This window comes from Colletotrichum paranaense (genome assembly GCF_030867605.1).
Source record: "Colletotrichum paranaense strain IMI 384185 chromosome Unknown Scaffold_13.1, whole genome shotgun sequence".
Classification (NCBI taxonomy): Eukaryota; Fungi; Ascomycota; class Sordariomycetes; order Glomerellales; family Glomerellaceae; genus Colletotrichum; species Colletotrichum paranaense.
Genome location: NW_026848971.1, coordinates 489069 through 510816, shown reverse-complemented (window position 1 = coordinate 510816; position 21748 = coordinate 489069). Strand labels below are relative to the sequence as shown.

Genomic DNA, 21748 nt, shown 5'->3' with positions numbered 1-21748 from the left:
GACACTTGGACATTGGGTGAAAATCCAAGAATAAGGATGATTAGGAGCCAAAAGTTGAAAGCCTCGCTTGACTGTCAGAGGCAAGCAGCATAGTAGGCATTAGCGGTTGGGCTAAGGGGGCCAAATGCTAGTGTGTGTGTGATATCTATGTGCGTGTTCAAGAGAGCGATCATCGTGAGTCTAACAGTAGGAATTCTAGGCGAGATACGGATAGAGAGACAGGCCAATTGGAGGCGAGACAAGGAAGAAAGAAAGAAAAAAAAGGACCGTGCAATAGAAAGACGAACAGCGGGCAACCCGGACATGTCGGGAGGCCAGGGGTCAGAAGCGGGAAGAAAGACAAGAAAAAAAAGACTCGTCGAGGTGTGCGAGAATGAGACCTGGGAGTCGATCCTCGAAATTGAAATGATACGCGCTAACGGGGAAGAGAGGAAGAAAAGTCACTCGCATCGCGGCTTCCACATGAGTTGCGCGGTGGGCATAGAGCCCCATTAATCATCACAGCGGGATGGGGGGGGAGATACTTTGAGGCTGCACCTTATTATGTGCATTCCAAAAGTACCTTTTTGATAACATGCTGTCGTACTAGGGTCATACAACCTGGAAGGCACGGATGCTACACAGTAAGGTACAGCCCGTCCACGCGGTAATTTTCCTCACCGTCGTGGATCTCCTCTGCATTATCCGTATTGTGTTTTTTTTCTTCTTCTTTCCTCGTCAGGGTCATTGCCTTTATTTCCCAACTTGTGCCCTCTTTCCTTTTCAGACTTCTTCTCCTCCTTCTTCCTCTTCCCCTTCCTTCCTCTCCAAGCTCACATCATCCTGTGGTTCCTTCCTTTCATTCCCCGTCCTAACCTTCCCTTGGACTCTGGAGCTGCCTTCCCGAACAGCCCGACAGCAGACCAATCGCAGGCCTGCATCGATCGAGAAGAGAGGTCCAGACACCACTTCAACGCTATAGGTACCTTGTCACCTGCTTTTCGCAGTTGGGATACTTAGGCCACTAAGTAAGGTACCTTTCCGGGTTGCCTGTCTCAACTCTCAACACACTCGAAAAAAGTCACCTCACTTTCAAGGTCCTCACCTCATCACTGCGTCTACGTACTCCGTACCTTACGAAGTACCTTACCTCATCGCTCATCAACGCGCCTCACCTCAGTGCAACAGCTGCAGCACCCACCCGCACCAATTTTACCTAAAATCACGGTCCAATCCCATCGCGCGACAAGCCGAAATCGACAATTTGCCTTTTCCTCTTTCGCTCCCGCCATCTCCAACAAATCTCCCTCCATCCTCCCGAGTTTCCATCCTCCTCAGCACTCACTCCTTGCAGTTGCAGCCCCTTGCAGCTGTTACAAATTCTGCGAGACTTGCTCGGTTCACCACCTTTTGCCGTCTGCATCTTCTGTTTCTCAACGGGAAACCCCATTCTTCACATTTGCACCAAACCTGGAACTCTCGCCCTGAGCCACTGCAGAGCCACGACCTCTTAATTGCATCCTCGTTGCTCTCTTGCGCCCCCCTAACCCCCTTTCCGCTTTCGCCTCCTCAACTTCTTGCTTTCTCACAACTTGCTCAATCGCAAAAGCAAAAGAAGTCGCCAAAGAGAAGAAAAAAAAGATTTCCTCGGACCTACACGACTGTATCTCCAACCTCCAACTTTCGGCCACTTGAGCACCAGCTGCTTACAGCCTTTCTTGGTGAGTGCTTGACCGTTAATTCATCATCATCATCATCACCTTTCCTCCAAAAACAACCCAATCCGAGGACTCCGGCGCCTCGATAGCCTCTGTGGCTCCCCCAAGCGTCTTGTTAGCGCCTCATTTGTGTCTTGTTTCGTGCTTCCATCAAACCGCCGCAAGAGGTCGGAGGTGAGCCCTTGGCTATTCGCACTTCTAGCGCGCTCATCTTAGTGGTCGCCTACTCTGTGCCTGCGACCGCGGGTGCGCCACTGACACTCTGACCGACAATTTCCCTAATTCTCAAACCACCAACCATTTTTGTTATCTCTTCCACAACATCCGGGCCTCCCGTCAGACTTGCATTTCGTGCTGACCGATCGTCTTTCTTCTTCACAGCGCATCAATTCTCGGTTTCGTCAAGGAAAACAGCTTCGTCCTCGTTCTCTCCCTCAATTCGGTCTTTTCCTGCTCCATTGCAGACTTCGAATACCCCTATTCCAACCGCCACTGAGTCGACCATAGATAGACAGCCACGCGCTTCTCAGCAATGCCCCGTAGAATTGCGAATCCCTTCTCCAACGCTCATTCACCCGCCATGCCGCTCTCCGAGAAGGAAAGGAGACCTTCTCGTTCCGGCAATCGCATCACCAACTTCTTCACCTCCCCCAAGGGCGCTAAGGACAAGGACCACCAGACTGCCCAGCAAGCTCTCCTCGCCATGCAGCAGCAAAACATCTCGTCCACCCAAATCACCCCTTCCACCATCTCCCTGCCTACAATTTCGCTCTCAACTGCCACCGCTGGCGAGCCCGACACCACTGACCCTCCTACGACCCTCTTTTCGCCTCCCTCGGCCGTCGAGACGGAGAAGAAGAGGCGCTTCGATGCTCAATTCGGCCCTCTCCTTCACCCTACCCACCGATACGTGAGCAAGTCCAACGATGGCAAGCCCTTGGACCCGCCCATCATCGATGAGCCGCCCTACTACTACATCCTCACTACCTACATCAGCTACCTGCTTCTCATTCTCTTCGGCCACGCCCGCGACTTTTTTGGCAAGCGCTTCGGCGACAAGAAGCATTACCAGGCTCTCAAGCCCCAAAATGGATACGCTCCCTTGAACGAGGACTTTGACAACTTTTACGTTCGTCGTCTGAAGATGCGCATTGACGACTGCTTCGCACGACCCATCACCGGCGTTCCCGGCCGCTACATTACCCTCATGGATCGCGAGTCTAGAGACTACAACAGAACCTACAACTACACTGGCACACACACCGAGACATTGAACATGAGCTCCTACAACTACCTTGGTTTCGCGCAGTCGGAGGGCCCTTGTGCCGATGCTGTTGAGGAATGCGTCAAGAGATACTCTCTCAGCACTTGCAGCCCCCGCGCTGATGTCGGTACTTCGGACTTGGCTCTGGAGGTCGAGAAGGAAATCGCCAGCTTCGTCGGCAAGCCCGCTTCCATGGTCTTCTCCATGGGTTTCGTCACCAACGCTAGCTCGTTCCCCGCCCTCGTCTCCAAGGGTTGCCTCATTCTCTCTGACGAGCTCAACCACGCTTCCATCAGAGTTGGTGCTCGTCTCTCCGGTGCGGTCATCTCATCCTTCAAGCACAACGATGTCGTTGATCTCGAGCGCAAGCTTCGGGAGGCCATTTCTCAGGGTCAGCCCCGCACCCACCGCCCCTGGAAGAAGATCCTGGTTGCCGTCGAAGGTCTGTACTCTATGGAGGGCACCATGTGCGATCTCCCCGGCGTCATGGCATTGAAGGACAAGTACAAGTTCTACCTCTTCATCGATGAGGCCCACAGCATTGGCGCCGTCGGGCCCCGTGGCCGTGGTGTCTGCGACTACTACGGTATCGACCCCGCCCGTGTCGATATTCTCATGGGCACTCTTACCAAGTCTTTCGGTGCCAATGGTGGCTACGTCGCCGCTGACAAGAGCATCATCGACAAGCTCCGTAGCTCCAACGCCGCGACCACTCTTGGCGAGTCGCCTGCTCCTTCCGTCCTCATGCAAATTCTGGCCTCTCTCCGTTTGATCACCGGCGAGCTCTGCCCCGGCCAGGGGGCTGAGCGCCTGGAACGTATTGCCTTCAACTCTCGCTACCTACGTCTCGGTCTTAAGCGCCTCGGTCTCATCGTCTACGGTCACGATGATTCCCCCATTATCCCCGTCATGCTCTACAACCCCGGAAAGATGCCCGCCTTCAGTCACGCCATGCTCAAGCGCAAGATTTCCGTCGTTATTGTCGGCTACCCCGCAACGCCTCTTATTAGCTCGCGTGTCCGATTCTGCGTCTCTTCAGCCCACAACAAGGAGGATCTTGACAGACTCCTGGCTGCCGTTGACGAGGTTGCCGATCAACTTCAGATCAGATTCTCTACTGGTATTGCTGGCGGACAGGAGCCTCTTCCCGAAGGCATCACTCCCGAGACGGAAGCTGAGTGGCGCAAGGCGAACGGCACGGAGGGCATGTACAAGGCTCCCCGCTGGAAGCTCGAGGATGTCATCGCTCGTGGAGTTCAGGATGCCAAGATGCGCCTTCGGTAAAGCAAGAGTCATTCCAAATTGGAGTTAGCAAAGAAAAGATTCACGACTGTTCGGACCTTTGGGTCTGGCCATTGACGAGACGCGGACTGGACGGAACGATGAGGCAACGTCTAGGGTGGAAGAGGGAGTTTGGTGCCCTGTGTTCAATTCTGCCGGCTTCGACCTGTTTGCATGATACCTGTGATATCAACTGTCGAGTATCTATTATACCTTGATTGGGGAGCCTGCATGGCCTTGGCGTTTTTGGGAGTAATGATCGGAACAGCGAACGAATTCATGTGCCACGGCACCGTACCAACATAACTAGTAGTATTAGGCTCTCAAGAGCTGAACAATATAGACGACAACTAAGGTACCTTAGAGTAATGCACATATCCTTCATTGGAGATTATATACAAACTTTGCAGTGCATGTGTACCCTTGCTGGTGATGTCGAGGGGATGCCTATCAGCCCCGTGGTTATATCCATATATTGGATGTCCAAGTGCTGAGTGCCCAAACGCTGATAAGAGGACTCGGGTTCATGTTGAAGTCGTGGCAGCTGAAAATTCTCCAACCCGCAGCCGTCGGCAGACCACACAATGGCCCGCTTGAAGAACAGTACGTATGATTGTACAGGTGAGACGGGAAGTAGGGAACGCGAATATACATAGAGAAAGGGCGGCGTATATTCCGGAAGAAAGGCTCCACTATTGGAACGTAGGTAGGCATATGAGAAAACCGTTCTCGTCCTCCTAGCACCATCGGATGAGGAGACTTCTGGTGCAGTAGTTGCGACTGATCACTTTCAACCACACACAAAGGGACTAGACCCTCGGTGGCTTATTTCGTTTGTTGAGCTCTGGGTTCGGGGCATCATACAAGTATTTATAGTCTTTTTTTCCCAGTGTAAACAAGACCTATGGGTTATGCTTGATCTGAGGCTTCGAGATGGAGGTCCGCGATGGAATATCTGCAAGCAACCGAGAATTAGACACTTTCCATATTGACATGTATGTTAATAGTTGGGTCTAGAAGAACAGCAAGAAGAAAGATCTACTAGAGTCAAGCCAGAAAGCCCCATATTGGGATTATATCCAGGGCAAGTGGCTTGGTGGGAATACAGCTTCAGTCTCTGCATCTTCAAGAAGCGAGTGGGAGAATCCGTCTTTACGTATAGGATCAGGAATTATTCCAGGGGTTTCAGAAGGTTCGTTGGAGTGGGCAAGTTATATACACCTACGTCTACGCAATCGTAATCCAGGTCTCATCAAACGGACTTCAGTCTCCCGAAAGCTGGCGCTCCGCAACATGATCTTGCAACACCGATAAAGCTCTCTACTTCTTGCGCAGTACAGCCGCTCTCTGACTGGTGGCAACGAGGATGAACAGCTCACGAGGACAACAGCCACTCATATAGCCGTCCGCCTCTGATACGGGAAGCGAGGACAACGTCAATTGACACCTTGAAAATCCGACAACTCCCTTCTTATGTCTCCGTACTCGGAACACCTGGTTCGATTTGTGCTCTGTATTTTACAGGTCGGCAACCGTTTACCGTGCGTATACCTGGCAAACTGATCTACTTGTACCCCTCCCCTGAGAATTCCGGATGAAGCGTATTCCTCCCCTGATTTGCAAATCAGCCAAAAACCCCCTCCCAACTATCTTTCTCATCCAAGACAGAGAGCGAAGCCCCCTTCCCCCCAATGTCGGGTCCAATCGCCCTCCCGAGCGAAAAAAAAAAACCCCCCAATGGCCTTGAGAACAGCGCCGTAGCTCTCTACTTCACGGAGCCGAGAAGCCACTGCGAACTTCCGCCATGAACACGCAGTTTTAGCAATTTATTTGCCGCACCTACATGTCTTATGTTAGCCTCTTTACCCTCTTCAGTCGGGGGTGTATTCTTTTTTCTCTCAAAACCTACTCAGTACGGGAGTTGCCGGTGGTCTGGCTGACGCACTCCGCGGGCCACTTGGAGCCGCCGTCGCACTTGGAAGGGCATCCGCCGGCGCCGAGGCTGCTGTCAATCACCTAGTTGTCGAACCCCAAGTCAGTACGAGAGCCGAAGGTCACTACTCAAGATCATCGAGAGTAGGGGGCCAGGGGTTTGTGAACGTACACAGCAGTGGCTTCCATCCTTGTACTTGCACTGGTACCAACCGGCGCAGGCCTCGGTGGTGGCGAAAAAGGCCAGGAAGGCGACGGCGGCGGAGATGATGCGAACCATTTTGAAGAGGATTGGCTTGGGTCTTGGGGATGGTGATGAAGATGGATGCGGAAGTGAAGCTGGTGTTGTCTCTGTGCTGATGATTGTCTGAGGAAAGGGGAAGAGGCAGCTGTATTTATATTCGATCGAGACTCGCAGAAGATAGTTATATCCCGCATAGATGTCCTCCTGTTCTCCTCAAAGTCGCCGGTTTGTTCGTCCACCGAGATCCTCAAATGGATGCATTTGCCTGCCCATTTCTGCGTTGGGATACCCTCAAACTTTGGGGTATGCGTGTTAGAGTGACCGGTAATGAAGAGATACGGAACTCAATCCTCCTGACTTGTGTCAGTGATGGAGTAAATTCCGGTGTCTTTTCGAGTCTATACTCCACATGACCTTTTTCAGCAAAAGCTCTACTCTCGTTGAAGGGTCCTAGTACATACAGTATACAGTCAAAGAGATATGTATATGCTAGTATACACTATTAAAGGGCAATCACGTACAGAGACATTTGCAAAGGGTGGGATTTCTTGCGCACATAGTGCCTAAAGTGAGAAAAAAAAAAAAAAAACTTCACATGACTCCTCACGCAGTTATCGTGAAGAGGTTCTAGCCTCTGGGACGTCAGCTTGTCGGAGTCTCCGCGACCTGTGAATGAGGCTTAAGTCCGCGTTCGGGTCGGTGTAAGGAAAACCTAGCACATTACCTGAAGGCCTGTCACATTACTTGGAAAGACGGTGAGTATTGATGCTGAGTCAATGTAAATAGGCCTCCGTAGTGACTCCATCGTGAAGTCTTGGCGGATTACCAGGAGACGGGGCGGGTCGGTCGTAGGCGGCGAGGCTCCGGTGAATCTATGAGTAGTTGGGTCTGAAAGCGGACCGCGAGGGCTCCGATAGCACGGGGTAACATAGTACAGAAGAGATCTACAATTTAGAGAGTGGAGTTTCCCTTGAGTCTGGAAGAAGTCTAAATTAGGTTGACTCGAGTGGGTTCACGATACTATCAATGTACCCGGGGGCCTTGGTATTGCTTAACTCTCCGGTCAAGCTTTTCTACTACAACGCCAAGTTACAGTCAATATAATTAATTACTTCCTGATTGACGATCGTGGGGACTATTGCCACATTTGGATTGGCATGTTGTTCGGGGCAGGCAACGGGATTGATCATTCACCCTTCACAAACCTTCCTCGACAAGTCGAACAGAAATGGCCACCCCATCAACACCATCTCCCCCTTCAACCTCAACCCAAACCTTTTCCCCCTCAAACCTCGCCCCAACCCCGTCACGCCCACGATACACAACCCTCCCGCCAACATCAACAACCACATCCCTCACCCTCACAGGAACACCAACAACGCCCCTGGTGCCCCTCGCAGCCCACACGACAATCCTAAACTGCACTCCCTCACCCGTCCCAAAGTCCTCCCACTCAACCCGGATCCCCTCCCCCTCGGGCGTCGGCACAACACCCCTCGCCCACTTCAACCCACTCACCTCAGGAATAACACTCCACGTCCGGAACCCAGGCCCCGTAGGCCTCACCCCGAGAACATACCCACTCATCAGCGGCACAACACCCGTGGACCACCCGTGCGCCATACTCGTGAACCCGTCCTCGTAAGGCCGTCCATCCGGCCCCCCGATCCCCTCCCAAAACGTCACGCCCGGATCCTGCCCCGCCATCCACCCGTACAACCTCCGCATCTCCTCCACGGCCGTCTCCCCGACCCCGGACGCGAACCGCGCCGCCATCTCAAAGTAGGAGATGAAGGCGTACACCCGCTGGCTGAACCCCTGGCCCACAGCATCCGAGTCGTAAAACGCGTTCCCGTAGGTCCGTGACGCGGCGCCGGCGTAGTACGCCAGGATGCCCCTCCCCGTACTCGTGTCCACCACGCCACCAGCGAGAATGGCGAGACTGTTCCCGTCCTGCGCGTGCGCCGCCACAAACTCCCCGGCTCCGTCCGTCCCGTCCCAGAACGCGCCCCTCGCCGTGTCAAAGTTGCGTCTGGCCAGCGTGGAGGCGACGTCGTCCGCCCTCGCTACCCACCGCTCTGCGTCCCCTTCCTTTTCTATCTCTGCCGCCATTTCCGCGGCCCGGCGTAGCGCGAGGACGTAGAGCGCGTTGTAGTACGTCACTGGCCCCTGTCTCGGCAGGAAAGCGTAGTCGCCGTAGCCCGAGGTACCATTCAGGCCCTTGGTCACGAGCCCGGTCTCCGGGTCCGTGACGGAGACGTACCATCCGTCTAGAACGGCGACGAGGTTGGCGTAGTAGGTTGAGATGTACTCCACGTCGCCCGTGTACCAGACGTAGTCGTGGCTGCAGACGACCCACCAGAGGGGGTAGTCGAACAAGGGAAGCGTGTAGTTCATACTTCACATCCCGTCCCAAGCATTAGTTTCCCAGGCGAAATGGCTTAAGCAGCGTCTAGTACAAAGAAGAAAAATGAAGGAGAGAAGATGGGAAAAAACTCACATGCTCGCCGGCGGAATCCACCCATCACCCCTCTGATGAACCGCCAAATCCACCAATACATTCCTACTTGCCTCGCTCAACGTCCCATTCCCATGCGAAACATACCCCGTCAGCGCCGCGACCGCCAGATCCCCGACGTACGGATCGCGATCGCGCTTCGGCGCGTCGTGCAGCACAATCTTCCCCTCGAGCGTCTCGCTCGCCGCGCCCCGGGGCTCCGCGTCCTCGGCGCCGCGGAACTCGTCGACGCAGAGGTCGTTGGTGTACACCCCGTCGAACCACCACCGCGTCAGCTCCTCGTCGCTGCACTCGAACCAGCCCCGAAAGGTATCAGGCGTGCCGTGGTAGGCTGAGAGCGCTAGGGACAGCGACGAGATATTGACCTGGCCTTGTGGGGTTGTGTGCGGCGCGTCGGAGGGGAGGGCGTCGAGGTAGATGCGGAGGTAGCGGAAGCCGTGGAGGCCGTCTGCGCAGACTTGGCCTTTGCCTTGTTCGTTGGGATACTGGCATCCGTGTTTCGCGGTCCAGGTGTAGTCGTCCTTGGCGACTGCGATCTGGTCGCTGCCGGGTGTGATTGTGTCGCCGTTGTAGGAGCGGGAGAAGTCGCTGACGTTGCTCAGGAACTGTAGTGTCTCGGAGAAGGCTAGTCTGATGCCGGGTCTGCTGCTGCTGTCCTCTTGGTCTTTTCTCTCATCGTTTTCGTGACCCACGGTTCCGGAAGTAGACGAGGACGACGACCCGGCAAAGGAAATCGAAATAATACCCACAGTATTCTGTCCAAAGTCGACCGTCACGGAGGGTGCCTCATCTCCCGCCGAGTCACGAGTAAAGACCGTGGGCCCGCCTTCGCCGTTGATTAATCCCGACGGATTAGCGACGTCGCCGCGCGTGAGGTCGGGAATCACCCGCGCCGGGTAAATCGTCCTGGACTCGCTCGCCCGGACATGTCGGTGCCAGCTGGGCACCTCCTCGCGGCGAATAGACTCATCACGAGGCGTGCTGCTGCCTCTCCAATGTGGGTTTATGACATCCCATTGGCCGGTTACGAATGCAAAGAGGCTTGTCCATAAATTCGGCATTACGGCTTCGTCATGAGTGGAGGAGCGAGTGTCAATGACGTAGGCTGCTTGATAATCTGTCTAATCGACTAGTGAATGGGCTTTCGAAACAGAAAAGAGAAATGAGAAAATGAATGAGCAACGTGCTTTGATGAATTTGATGGATGAGCAATAAGTTGAGTGAACATACGAGTCGAGGAGGACTAAGGTCGGCGCGGGTGGGAATGCGGAATGCGGGGTCCCGCCCGGCGCTTCCCCAGATCGGATGATCTACGAACGGCAGTTGGCTGTAGGTAGGCTGAATCCACAACCCCAGCCCATTGCGGACCGCGGCCAACGATAGGGACTCGCATCTTTACATTGAGCCAGTCTCAATTCCACCAAATCCATACTACGTACAGCACGGAATTATAGGTTCCTAATACGTGCTTCCGCAGCGTTAGATGGGAGTATTTGATCACATTCATCTTTGCACATGTCACATTGTCGTTTTCTTCAGTTGCAACAAGAATCCCTGGTAACTTCAAGACAGACAATCAAATGGTATTAGACAGCACTGCGTCTCAACTGTCTCTATCGCCTCAATGCCACACCAGCGGCGCGATGAATGACCCCAATGCAAAGTGTCCATGTCCATGCCACGACGCTCCGAGTGGGCATCGTGTCTCTAAACAAAAGGAAGAGAAGAAAAAACAAGGGTTTCGAGGTAGCTCAAGACACCCCTCTGTGAAGACCTTGGTATGTCCACGCATCTCAAAAAGAAGTAACAACTGCGAAATGCATACGCGCGCGCAAAGTATCCATGGCGCTAAGGTTCATATCAGCGACCATGTTTCAATGTGTCGTCCATCAATCCATAAACCTTCTCAATCCCACCGCATGTACCAGGACGCCGTCAAAAAGCCAAGAAAGGTATTTTACACTTTCGCTGTCTGTTAAACATGATGATCGTAAAGAGGCCTTATACAGTGCCTCGAAGTCTTTGCTTGCGTGCCAGCCAGTCGCCAAGCATATTGTCAAGTTGCTATACAAATGTCAGTCCGAAAGCTCATGGAACTCATTGTGTATCTCGACTTACTGTTGTAATTTCCGCCAACTTGGCATTCTGTTCGCGGAACAAAGAGCCTGCGACGGGGTGTTCCGGTCCAGCAGGCGCCACCTCGCTCTTGTCGTAAACAACGACCAGCATATCTCGGATATCCGAGCTCGAATCGAAAAATGCCCGAAGCTTCGCATCATTCCAGCTGCTACCGGTAGTGCTGCCACCCGTGGATGTTGAGCTGGCAGTCATCGAATCTTGAGCGCGATGTCTGCCTGCCTCCTCAGCGTCAATGAGCTCTGGCGATGGTGACGTCGAGTGGCCTTCTTGACTGGACGTATCCACCATGAGCGCAGGAGGGTTATGCGAAGTGACCGGCGACACTTGCACGGGAGATTCGGAAAGTCTATCCTTTTCGCGTTCAACAGCGGTAGGCTGAGGCTGAGGCTGTTGAGATTGCGTAGGAGTAATTGTCTTGTCCGTCTGAGCGCTGGCAGCACTCAAATTGCTCATGTAGCTGTCAGGGAAGGCGCCAGGCAAAGGCCGTTCCAATTTCTCTTCCTTGACAATCTGATGTGCCTGCTGCTGCACAGGTGGCTCGGCAGACTCAACCTCCTCCCCGGAAGAGTCAAAGTCATCAAGTTCAACTCGAGACTTCGCCTTGGTGACCTTTTGCGGCTTCGGTTCACTATTGCCACTCCTCGACGGGATGATCTTGGATAGGGTCGACTTTTCTTGGGGCGGTGATCGAGTCGTCTCTGGAGACTTGATCCGCTGCTGTTGAACAGAGAGTTCTGGATCCGAAGAATCATCCTCCACAATGCGCATAGAAGCGGGAGGTACGTTCGAGACGTTGTTAGGGCGGCCCTCGGAGGAAATGAATTCGGAAAGCTCCCTGGTAGCAGACTTTTGCGGCGTTGCCGCCCCATTGAGTCTCGCAGGAGACGGCTCGACTCTCGGCTGTTGCTTCTGGAGCTTGCTTGTGCTCCGTTGGGGGCCATCGCCTCTCGGGGACAACGGTTCCTTCGGCTCCTCTTCCCGACTCTCACGGCTTTCGCGACTCTCTCGGTCCTGAGATTCTGTAACGATATCCATCGATCTCTTGCCAAAAGACTCATCGTCGTCGTCCGTGGTCTTCTTCTTGTCCTTACGCGAGAAAAAACTCCGAATGGTGCTCGTCTTCTTCTCCTTCTCCTTCTTATCCTTCTTCTTCTTGTCCTCCTTCTTATCCGGCTGCAGCTCCTTGTCCATCTTGTCCAAACTTGGCCGTTGCTTGACCTGGACGCTTTCCGTTGTCGAGGGTCGCGACCCGCTGTCGTCACGAAGCAAGTTAGGCGTAAGCGTGATCTTCTTGGTCTCGACCGTTTCGTCCTTAAAGAAAGAGTCGGTGTTTCTGACGGTGCCGTTCCTCGACCTACTGGGACCTTCTGGTTTTTCGAAGATTTCGCCGCTGTCACGTTTCGAGTCATCCTCGGGTGCCTCCTCCTTCTTCGTCGGTTCCGCAACGTTGACCTCCTTCGTTGTCGCCCTTGGCTTGAGGGGCTCCACCTTGGCCGTATCGTCATCCATCGTTTCCTCTGTTGCCTGTTGCGACGTTTGTTGTTGTTGCTGCTGCTGCTGTTGCTGCTGCTGTTGAGCACCCTGTTGTTGAGAGAACAGCTCGTCGACCTCGTCCTCGTCCGAGGAGTAATCATAGTCAGAGTAATCGACGAAAGTCGGGGCAGCGAACGCGACCGTCTTCTTCTTCTTCCTAAGAGCAGTCTTGAAGGTGCTCTTGGACTTTTCCCCAGACTGATCTCCGAGCATTGTAGCGGAAAGCTGATCTAAGTCAGAAAGGTTCATCTCTTCCATGGAGGGAGCGACTACGTCTATATTCCTGTGCTTGTTCAAGCGCGCCAATCTCTCGGTCGGCGTTTCAATGTGCTCTGCCGGCAGATAGCCTATTGTTCATGTAAGGAGCTGCTCTTTGAACAACGCTCAAAGGGTCCTTACCAATGCTGCTGTCCTTCACCACACGGACCAGCCACCAGTAGCTGTTGCTGTCATCCAGCAACACCATGGTGTCGCCCTTGGTGGCATTTGCTTGGCCCTCGACGGTTGCGACAAAGGTGTGCAACGCGTAGACGAATTCGAAATCGATGTCCTCTGGTTCGTGTAAGCACTCGTTGCCCCAGCCACAGGCAATAAACCTAGAATCATCAACAAGAGAAACATCGCCGTCATCATCATCTTCATCATCAATAGAGGGTTCGTATGGGATCGTAAGCGGGATGCCGTCATCGTCAAGTCCACCAACTGCCTCGTCTCTTTCTGCCCTCTCCATCTCGGCACGCCGCTGCGCAAAGTCGTCGTACACCGGTTCTCCAGTTTTCCGCACGCGAAGCGGACGAACCACAATGGGTCCATGCTGTGCAACACTCTGCAAGTCAAACTTGGCTGCATGATTGCTGCTGTTTTCCTCCTGCCAGTCAAGCCCGTCGTTGCATTCATCGCTGTTTTGTTCGTCGTCATAATATTCGTCGGTATACTGTTCCCCGTCGAATCGGTCGTCGTCGTCGTCGGTCGTATTGCGATCCTATTCGGGATACTCACTGCGAAGATGATGATGATGGGTTGATGTCTTGACAGATGCCTTGCTATGCTGCCAAGAGAGATGCGCTGGGAGGTATTCAAGGGATTCGGTATAAGGAGAAGAGGACCTTGCCTCGCTGAAGGAAGGGGAAACGGGGGAGGCGTGATCTCGCATGGCGGGTAGAGAGTCGACTCTACGCGGCCATGATTGCGGAGGCATAATCGAAGTGTACCCACCATCTTCAATCGAGGGCGAACTCGAAATCTTGTCCATCATGTCATCGTCGTCCATGCTCTCGTCGGTGTCGTCCATGTTCCCGTCGTCCGAGACACCTCCATTTTGTGCGACAGCCAGCGCATCTTGCTGTTGTTTTTTGCTTGCGTCGTCCATTGTGCTCCCAGTGAGCTTCCTCGAGACCTCTCCCGCGAGATCGTCTTCGTCGGAGATGTCGTCGTCGTCGGCGTTGGTCCAAGATAGCCTCGGGCTGCGCGCTTGATCTTCGGCGGATTCCTGGGCGACTTCTCGAAGAGTCTCGGCCTGGTGCGGACCGAACGAGCCGTTGGGCGCCCTGCTGTGGTCTTTCGCTGAGGGTGCTTCCGGGTTTTGCAGATCGATGGTGTCTGTGAATGCGACAGAGGAGGCCAATGGTCAGCGTGACATGTCAAGCAAAGAAACAAAGCTACCGAGTATATTTTTTTCCTTCCTTCTTCCTCTTGCTCTGGCCAAAGGGGGGTGGGAGGAATTCTGTGAAATTGATCGTCCGCGGTTCCAGCCGTTAGACCAAGACGGGTTCAGGCTAGAGCTCAGACACAGAAAACCCAGAGCCGAGTAGGAAAGGGGGAGTTTTGTGTTTGGGGGGGAGAAATTATGTGGTGCGACAGGAGGAATGGGCAGCAGGCGCAGGCGCGGTTGTTTGGGGGTCGCATAAACTTACCAGCGCGAATAATGTGAGGTCTCGTCATGTTGGATCAGGTCGTGGGCCAGCACAGCCAGCCGAGACGGTTGTGGGAATTGTGATTTTGTGACGGGATTACTCGAGTCGTGAAGTGGTATGTTGTGGTGCGGCGTATGGATACACAGTTGAGTGTGCAGTGCAGACAAGAGGTCGTTCCGTTCACAGTTCCGTCTGGATTATTTTTCCTTTGCGCTTGACGAGCCAACCCCCTTTGGACCCGTCAGTTGGTACGTTGGAGAGACCCTGGTCGGCAGACGACGTATGGAGGACGGTTCGGAAGTGTATCATGGAGCGAGGGTGCCAAAAAAGCTGGGGCGGTTGGCAATTGCCAAGAGAATGGGATGGGCGAAGCGTACGGAGTATGCGTAGCGTGGTCTGGCCTGGTGTGGTCTGGTCTGGAGAAGGGAGGTGGGAATTACTGACTGTGTGTGACAGTAGTAGAGGTACGGAGTAGAGTAAGGCGTGCCGGTGCTGGGCGTTGAACGGGGGTCGAAATTGCGACTCCGCTGTTTCGTCGGCTGAACAGGGACGCCAGGCTGGGTTCTAGCGGCGCGCGAGATTGCCGTCGGGGCTGCCAGGGTGCGGCGTCACTGCGGGAAGAGGGACGATGATGAAATGGTTGGACGAGGTTATGCGAGGGATTTCGGAAGTCTGTTGGAATTCGGAGCGGATGAAAAGCTCGGCGGTCGTCGCCAGTACCACACGATTATTGGGAGGCAATCAAGCGATGTAGTGAATTCGGATAGACAGCCGGCGGAAGGTCGTGTGCTCAGTCAGGCAGAGTACTGTCGGGGGCCAAGTTGAAAGTAAGCGATCAAGGAGTGCGCTGCTTGGTGAATGGTGGTGGTCGACCAAGGAGGGGCGGTTGGTTTGGTCGGCTTGCTGGGCTGGGCTGGCAAGGAGCCGGCTATGAATAGAACAGGGAACGGCGCAGTTGGTGAAGGAGGCGCTGACGAGTTGAGGCGAGTGCCAGGTAACCGAAGTTCCGTGCTGTGGTTGTTGTATCCTGTATCATGTATGTGTACCTAATAAGGCGAGCTGTAAGGCGAGGGGATGCTCGAGAAAAATAATTAAAAGGAGCGACAAGGGCTGAAGAGGATGTCAATGGAATGGATGGTAAGGTTAGGTAGGAAAACGGTGCGGACTGCAAAATCAATTCTGGGCCCCAAAAAAGTGCCCAAGATGCTGGATTCGGTAAACGTCAAGCCGACAAGAAAAAGAGAGAAGACGGGAAGGCAAGGAAGTGGGAAAGATGTGTTCAAAAGTGTGTTTAGCTTATTGTGTGCCGTGTGTGTCGTGTGTGTGTTCTGTGTGTGCGTGTGAACCCAGCGAATATGACGGAGCAACAGCCCGGGCGGGATAGCTCTAAGATGGGAGGAGGTATCCGCAGGTACGGAAGGAACTTCGAGGAACCTGACGGGAACTAAGGGTGCGAATCCAGCACGGGGAACACGGGGGACGGGAGAACTTGACGAGGCTCAGAGAGACAGAGAGAAAGAAAAAAATGAACAATCCGAAGCTTGCCAGGTCCGGAACCCCTTTGCTGTGCTGCCGCCGCTAAAACAGCCCAAAATTCAATTTCATGCGAGAGACGCTGCTGCAGGAGGGAAGGCCAGAGATTGGGTAGACGAGAATCAACTTGTTCCTCCCGCGCGCTGCCGTGATAGGTGATGGGTGCAGATGCAACCTCGACATGTTGTGCACACCCATACACACCAAGTAGTCAGGCACAATGTACTTGGTACTAATCTTGCTGTACGGAATTCTGTGTATCCGTACGTTCAGGGGAAATAGCATGTCTGCCCGATGCTGTCATGTCTTGCTCTCTCACAAGCCTCTCACGCCTCTTTCCCGCCTCGGCCTGTCGACAACACATCTTGAAAAGTTCAGATTGTTCAGAATCAAATAACAAAAAAAAAAAAAAAAAAAAAAAATAATAATAATAATAATAAAAAATGCGGCAGTGAAATGAACTTTGGAGACTCGACACCCTGCGAAATGTTTGGCTGGGGTTTGTGGACTTGAAACAACTGGGAGTCGACCAGGGCCATGCCGCTTTCCACCTCAGGAACCAAGTATTCAAGTACATCTTGGTCACTGGTGTATGTACTCCAAAAAAGTACTTACCTGTCTACCTAAGATAGTTCACTCTGAGGTGTAGCCAGTCATTATCGAGAAAATCAGAACTCCTTGCCAGCTACGAGTTCCATCTTCTTTCACCCGCTTCCAGAAATCTCTGAGGCTGCCTCTGTCTTCCCGACTCTCGTCACAGATTTTCTTCTTCTTCTTCTTCTATTCCCTCTCCTGCTCCTGAAGCTGTTGTTCTGGTGGCCCCTCTCTCTCCTCGACATTGCATCACGGTCCGTTCGCCGTTTACATCTGGGCCAACTGTCTAACAATGTACCGTTATCGGAGACGAGGTCTCTTAGTCATATTCCCTGCACCGGAAGTATACCCGCCAGTGTTAGTCGAATTTTGAAAAAGGAGGTCTGGCCCTGGCCCCTGGGTGGGAGAGTATTAAGCTCTCGGGCCTGGTCTCTGGGTCTTGGGCTCCTCAGTCCTGGACTCCTGGGGCCATTGGGGAAACGTCCATTCGCACTGGACCAACTTTCAGACTTGTCACCTAGTCCACATCCAGCGCAGCTAGAGGAATACCTCCAACTCCAACCGAAACTGCCACCTCTCGCGCACATCGTTTGTATCTTCCTATTCCGGCTCTACGAGTTTACCCACCTTGAACGCTACTTCCGACCTCCCACTTCCACTTACGCATAGTTCCACCTCATCACAATCCGGATTCAGGTAAACAGCTGCCTCTTGCCTGGGCCAAGACGTCGTACAAACATACGCCTTCGTCATGCTTCTCATGACCAGCTCGTCACGGGAATTAAAGCCCGACCCGCTGAAACTCTCAATACTGGAGACGGGAGACCTCTGCCAGCGTTCTAGACAAGCCGCAAAGCCGCTGCCATCATGTAGGTACGCGCTTCAGGCTCACTTTCACGCATCGAGAAATGTTCCCGGCGTCGATCTTTCCAATTCGTCAACAACTTTCTGCCCGTCTCCGGCGATCGACATCAATGTGATTTGTCTCCCTCCTCGCTTCCTAAAGCATTATCATCCCTCCGTCAACCATGATGAACCATCCTGAGCAACCACCGCCGCCACCATCGCCGCTCATCCGTGCGTCACGGCTGCTGGCCCGTTTCGATGTGGCTCGTCCCAAACACCAGGTAAACTTCACATCCACTCCGTTGCAAACGGCGCCGGTCGAGAAATCAGCCTCCAGATCCAGACCTATGGCGTCGACGGCGCTGACTGTGGCTTTTCTCAGCTTCTGTTCGGACCCGAGCCTGACACGTCCCCCGCCAAGATATCCCTCTGTAAGTCCGTCAGAGACGAGGAATGTGAAGTAATCACCACAGCATACCAGTTGCCTCGCAAACACCATCCGAGACTCATCGCGTCCTCCTCAAGCTGAAGAGACCGGTCTGCTTTCAATCTCACCACCACACTTTCCCACCAACCAGTATCCGCCGTTGTTCACCTGGCACACGCCCGCAGCAGGATCCTATTTCCATCAACCGCGGTACGGGTCTCCGTATAGACTCGCTCACATCCTCACCGGCAACCCGTGCGGGGGCCTGCACCCCCCGGAAGCTTGCTGAGCACGAGCAACAACAAGACTCTGCTCGCGTTTACGGCTGCAGGCGAAAGTCAATTACCTTCGTCCGAAGTTTTGTAAGCAGCGTAAAGGTTGCAGGCAACACGCGGAAGGGGGGGGAAAAACATCAGGAACAAGTGTGAAGAGTGAAAAGAAGAAAAACAAAAAAGAGCCTCATCTGAAACCCAGGCTTCCTCGGGACCGAACATCTGGGGCCCGGCGCAAACGCACATGCCCGCTCGTCCCATCAAACTCTAGTGGCTTCGGGCTAGTCGTCCCTTATTCGCTCCTACACGTATCTCTCAAACTGTGATTCCTTCAAGAGCTCAGCCAGCATCGTGATGCATGGCGAAGGACGCGCGCACCAGTCATCCGAAGCTCGCTCGACGAACCTTTTTGATGGGAGAGAGAGTGAATGGAACTTTGCATGATACGGGTTGTTGAATGATTCATCGAATATGCACTCCGCGGCGGCGGCATACAGTCCCAAGCTCGGTGATACCTCATCTGTTACATCGGATCCAACATAGCTGTCACATTAGAACCGACATGAGAAGAACAGATCATTCCAAGAGATGCAGGCTCGCCGTCCTTGGGGGCGGCGGTGTACCTTGACTGGCTTAACTAGGTATGTAAATACCGACTCAACCTCTGCATGCCCAAGGTGCGAGATGTCTCACCGATACTAAAATATGCTATTTTCAGGGGTAAACATATCAACGACCTACCTCTCCCTGCGCCATGTCTCTCGGTCCCGAGACATGCCTTAAATTTTTTTTAAAAAAGTAAGTACCCAGTGGTTTGAAAGCGAAGCGTTTTAGCAAACAGAGGATTCATAAGTGATACGTGAGATACTTGATCACAGTCTCAGGATACGAAGGAAAGGCGTCGTTTTCGACGGAACATCTCTTCCCCGTCCGAACTACGTGGCTCGGTGCCTTACTTTGAACCTGTAGCCTTCCATGACCTTTGTAACGATGTGGACGGGAGCCCATGATGTTCGTCTGAGCATACATTTGGGTGCAATCGGTCTGACGAGCCGATGGACCATGTTCTCAGTGAGCTACTCCTGCGTCTGTTATTGGTGTGAGCCATGTCGGGTAGTCAGTCCCTGCATATCATCCATTATATTCTGCGGTGGGAGAGGATCAGAGCGCGGGACTTGGCATCGCAAGATTCTCTCGTTGAGAGATGCCAGAGCTTGATAGTCGAGAGCCTGATATCTTGCAAACAATGTCGCTGCGTCCAGCCTGGGCACGGGATGACTTCTTGTATTTTCCGACGGCCTGGTATACTGCCCATGATACTTGAGTACTGGCTATGAAATGGGTATGATGAGAGTCTGGTTCCCTAAGGGCTATGAACTGCTGCCTATGCTGTTGGCACCGTCATATTTAAGTTGTCGTCAGTTCTCATATTGCTGTATGAAGCTTATCAAAGCAGGGAAATAGTAGGCAGTCTGAATCTGATAATTGACGGCCATTAGGCCATAATATGCAAAGTTTATCGAGTGTCTAGTAGCCTAGTAACCCTACTACCCTTGATCCCAGTCGGCAGGAAGTGTGGTCTGTGAACGAAACGACCAGTATAAGAGAAGACTGGCGTGTCAATTATCCTAAGCTCCGGCGATTTTTACCTCATGTGATCGAATCCAACAGAACAGGACTTATCAACTGGCTAATGATGTAGTTGTACCATATTGCTATGGAGTATGTATCTGCTCAAGTAACACGATCTGGCCGGAAGTCCAGATCTGCTCAAACCAAGCAGATGGTCCATTGACTGATTGATGCACATTCTATACACGGGAAATCGAAGACAAATTAGGTGAATTATTAGATGTCATTTTCAAAGAGTGTGTAGCCTATTAATCCTTGCGCCAGTATTACCTAGTCCCTAACATTATAGTCCCTTGATATGCTGATCCCAAGTGTCATCACATTTTCATGCGAACCAGTTCGCCTCATCCTTATGTCGAGTCTTGCTCGGCCGAATGAAGGGCCAGCTTCAAGCTACCCCCAGTCCCAACATCCCCGGCTCAGCCAAGATACCCTACAAAATCGGGTATTCTTAAAAGGTAACATCGGGACTGGCGCCAATGATGAGAACAGGGTTCAGCTTGGCCTGAATGTTGCGGATACGATCAGCAAGGCCGTTGGCACTACCAGCAGCGTTCGCCACGGCCGTGAGCGCAGTCGAGGCCGCGGCGCCGACGGTGCTGAGCGCGATCTGGAGCGCCAGGTTGGCCTGGGTGTAAGCGAGCGTGTATGCTGCCTTGGCGGCGGGGTCGGCGACGGCGTTGGCCTGGGCCTGGATGTTCTGCAGCTGGGTGGTAGCCTGGCGAGCGAGCAGTTGGGCCTGGACGACGACGTCCTGCGCGATCTGGACGACCTCGGCCGTGGGAATGGAGGGTGGCGCCGCGGAGGTCGCGGACGGGGCGGGGATGCCCGACGGGACAACGCCCAGGAGATTGCCGACGACGGTGCCGACTCTGGTGCGAATGCTGTTTGTGTTGCTTGTTATTTGGCGGATGACAGCGTTGACCTGGTCGGTTCTCTGAAAGGGGAAAGGGTGAGTATGGCTTTCGAGTTCTGGGAGGAGTTCAGTATGAGGGGGGATTGGACTTACATCCTTTACTGTTGTTCCGACAGTCCTGGTGAGGTCGCCGGTCAGGGTTGTCGTCTTGCCGAGGTCGGTGCTAACGATCTTCAACGCGGTGTAGAGCGGGTCCGTCAGTTCCCCTGGGTTGAAGACGACTTCGGGAAGAACGACGGTGCCCGGTGTAATAGTTGCGCGAGGGAGGATGGCTGCTTCGACTGAGGAGAAGGAGAGGACGGCAACCGCCGCGGTAAGAGCCTTGGTGTACATGTTGGCCTTTGAGCGAATTCTTGAGAAAGCAGACACTGCTAAGGATTAAAGTGAGAGGAAAGTGAGAAATGTGATTGAGGTTGTAGTTGCGAGTTGTTGATGATCGGAGGAGTTGTCAGCTCTGGGTAGACGATATTGAGGCCTCTTATAGGAATTTACGAATGCTGCGGGACAGGCGATGTCTTCCAGACCGACTTAGTATGTTCAATATCTGAAGTCTCGCAATCCGCAAGTAATGACTCCGATGCCACGATGACGAGATGTTTGACCCTGAGGTTGCGAGTTGAAATCCTCATCCGGATCGACTTCTCCTCGTCAAAGGCAACTCTCGATGCCAAAGCTCCGATGTCCTCTCTCGTCAAAAACGTGTTGTCCATGCCGATATCCGTTTTCAGGATTGGACTCGGTCGAAAGAAGCATTGGAGATCATCTCGGAGTAGTTGTTGATCTCATCAACGATTGTCCCCCGGATTGACGTCGGGTGCCAAGATTGATCAGCGCTCAGTGCCGTGGTAGAGAGGTCGACTTCTCTTCCCGGCGTGGATGATGTTCCTGCCAAGATGCTAAGGGATATACGGATGCTGGAAGCGTCAGATACCAAGCTTTCTTGGCGATAGGATCGCAGCAAGACATGGAATGTCTGTTTTGACAGTAACCAATAGCTTTTCACTCGT

General features: G+C 53.3%; 6 protein-coding genes across 6 annotated transcripts; 2 read left to right on the top strand and 4 right to left on the bottom strand.

The window, feature by feature from the left end:
• Window positions 1–2229: 2229 nt before the first annotated feature.
• On the top strand, window positions 2230–4245 carry CPAR01_13635 (aminotransferase class I and II; the record flags this gene model as incomplete). The annotated part of the gene is made up of 1 exon (XM_060497887.1): window positions 2230–4245. One exon carries the CDS (start codon window positions 2230–2232, stop codon window positions 4243–4245), a length of 2016 nt encoding a protein of 671 aa, XP_060343355.1.
• Window positions 4246–6147: 1902 nt separating this feature from the next.
• CPAR01_13634 (uncharacterized protein) lies at window positions 6148–6454 on the bottom strand (the record flags this gene model as incomplete). Its single annotated transcript, XM_060497886.1, has 2 exons — window positions 6148–6258; window positions 6347–6454. 2 exons carry the CDS (start codon window positions 6452–6454, stop codon window positions 6148–6150), a joined length of 219 nt encoding a protein of 72 aa, XP_060343354.1.
• A 1161-nt stretch (window positions 6455–7615) lies between these two features.
• On the bottom strand, window positions 7616–9997 carry CPAR01_13633 (alpha-L-rhamnosidase A; the record flags this gene model as incomplete). Its single annotated transcript, XM_060497885.1, has 2 exons — window positions 7616–8816; window positions 9024–9997. The coding sequence occupies 2 exons, from the start codon at window positions 9995–9997 to the stop codon at window positions 7616–7618; spliced, it is 2175 nt and encodes a 724-aa protein (XP_060343353.1).
• A 940-nt stretch (window positions 9998–10937) lies between these two features.
• On the bottom strand, window positions 10938–14549 carry CPAR01_13632 (SH3 domain-containing protein; the record flags this gene model as incomplete). Its single annotated transcript, XM_060497884.1, has 5 exons — window positions 10938–11000; window positions 11055–12955; window positions 13008–13590; window positions 13642–14207; window positions 14522–14549. 5 exons carry the CDS (start codon window positions 14547–14549, stop codon window positions 10938–10940), a joined length of 3141 nt encoding a protein of 1046 aa, XP_060343352.1.
• A 3127-nt stretch (window positions 14550–17676) lies between these two features.
• CPAR01_13631 (uncharacterized protein) lies at window positions 17677–18349 on the top strand (the record flags this gene model as incomplete). The annotated part of the gene is made up of 3 exons (XM_060497883.1): window positions 17677–17725; window positions 17776–17925; window positions 17976–18349. 3 exons carry the CDS (start codon window positions 17677–17679, stop codon window positions 18347–18349), a joined length of 573 nt encoding a protein of 190 aa, XP_060343351.1.
• Window positions 18350–20276: 1927 nt separating this feature from the next.
• On the bottom strand, window positions 20277–21074 carry CPAR01_13630 (uncharacterized protein; the record flags this gene model as incomplete). The annotated part of the gene is made up of 1 exon (XM_060497882.1): window positions 20277–21074. One exon carries the CDS (start codon window positions 21072–21074, stop codon window positions 20277–20279), a length of 798 nt encoding a protein of 265 aa, XP_060343350.1.
• Window positions 21075–21748: the final 674 nt, after the last annotated feature.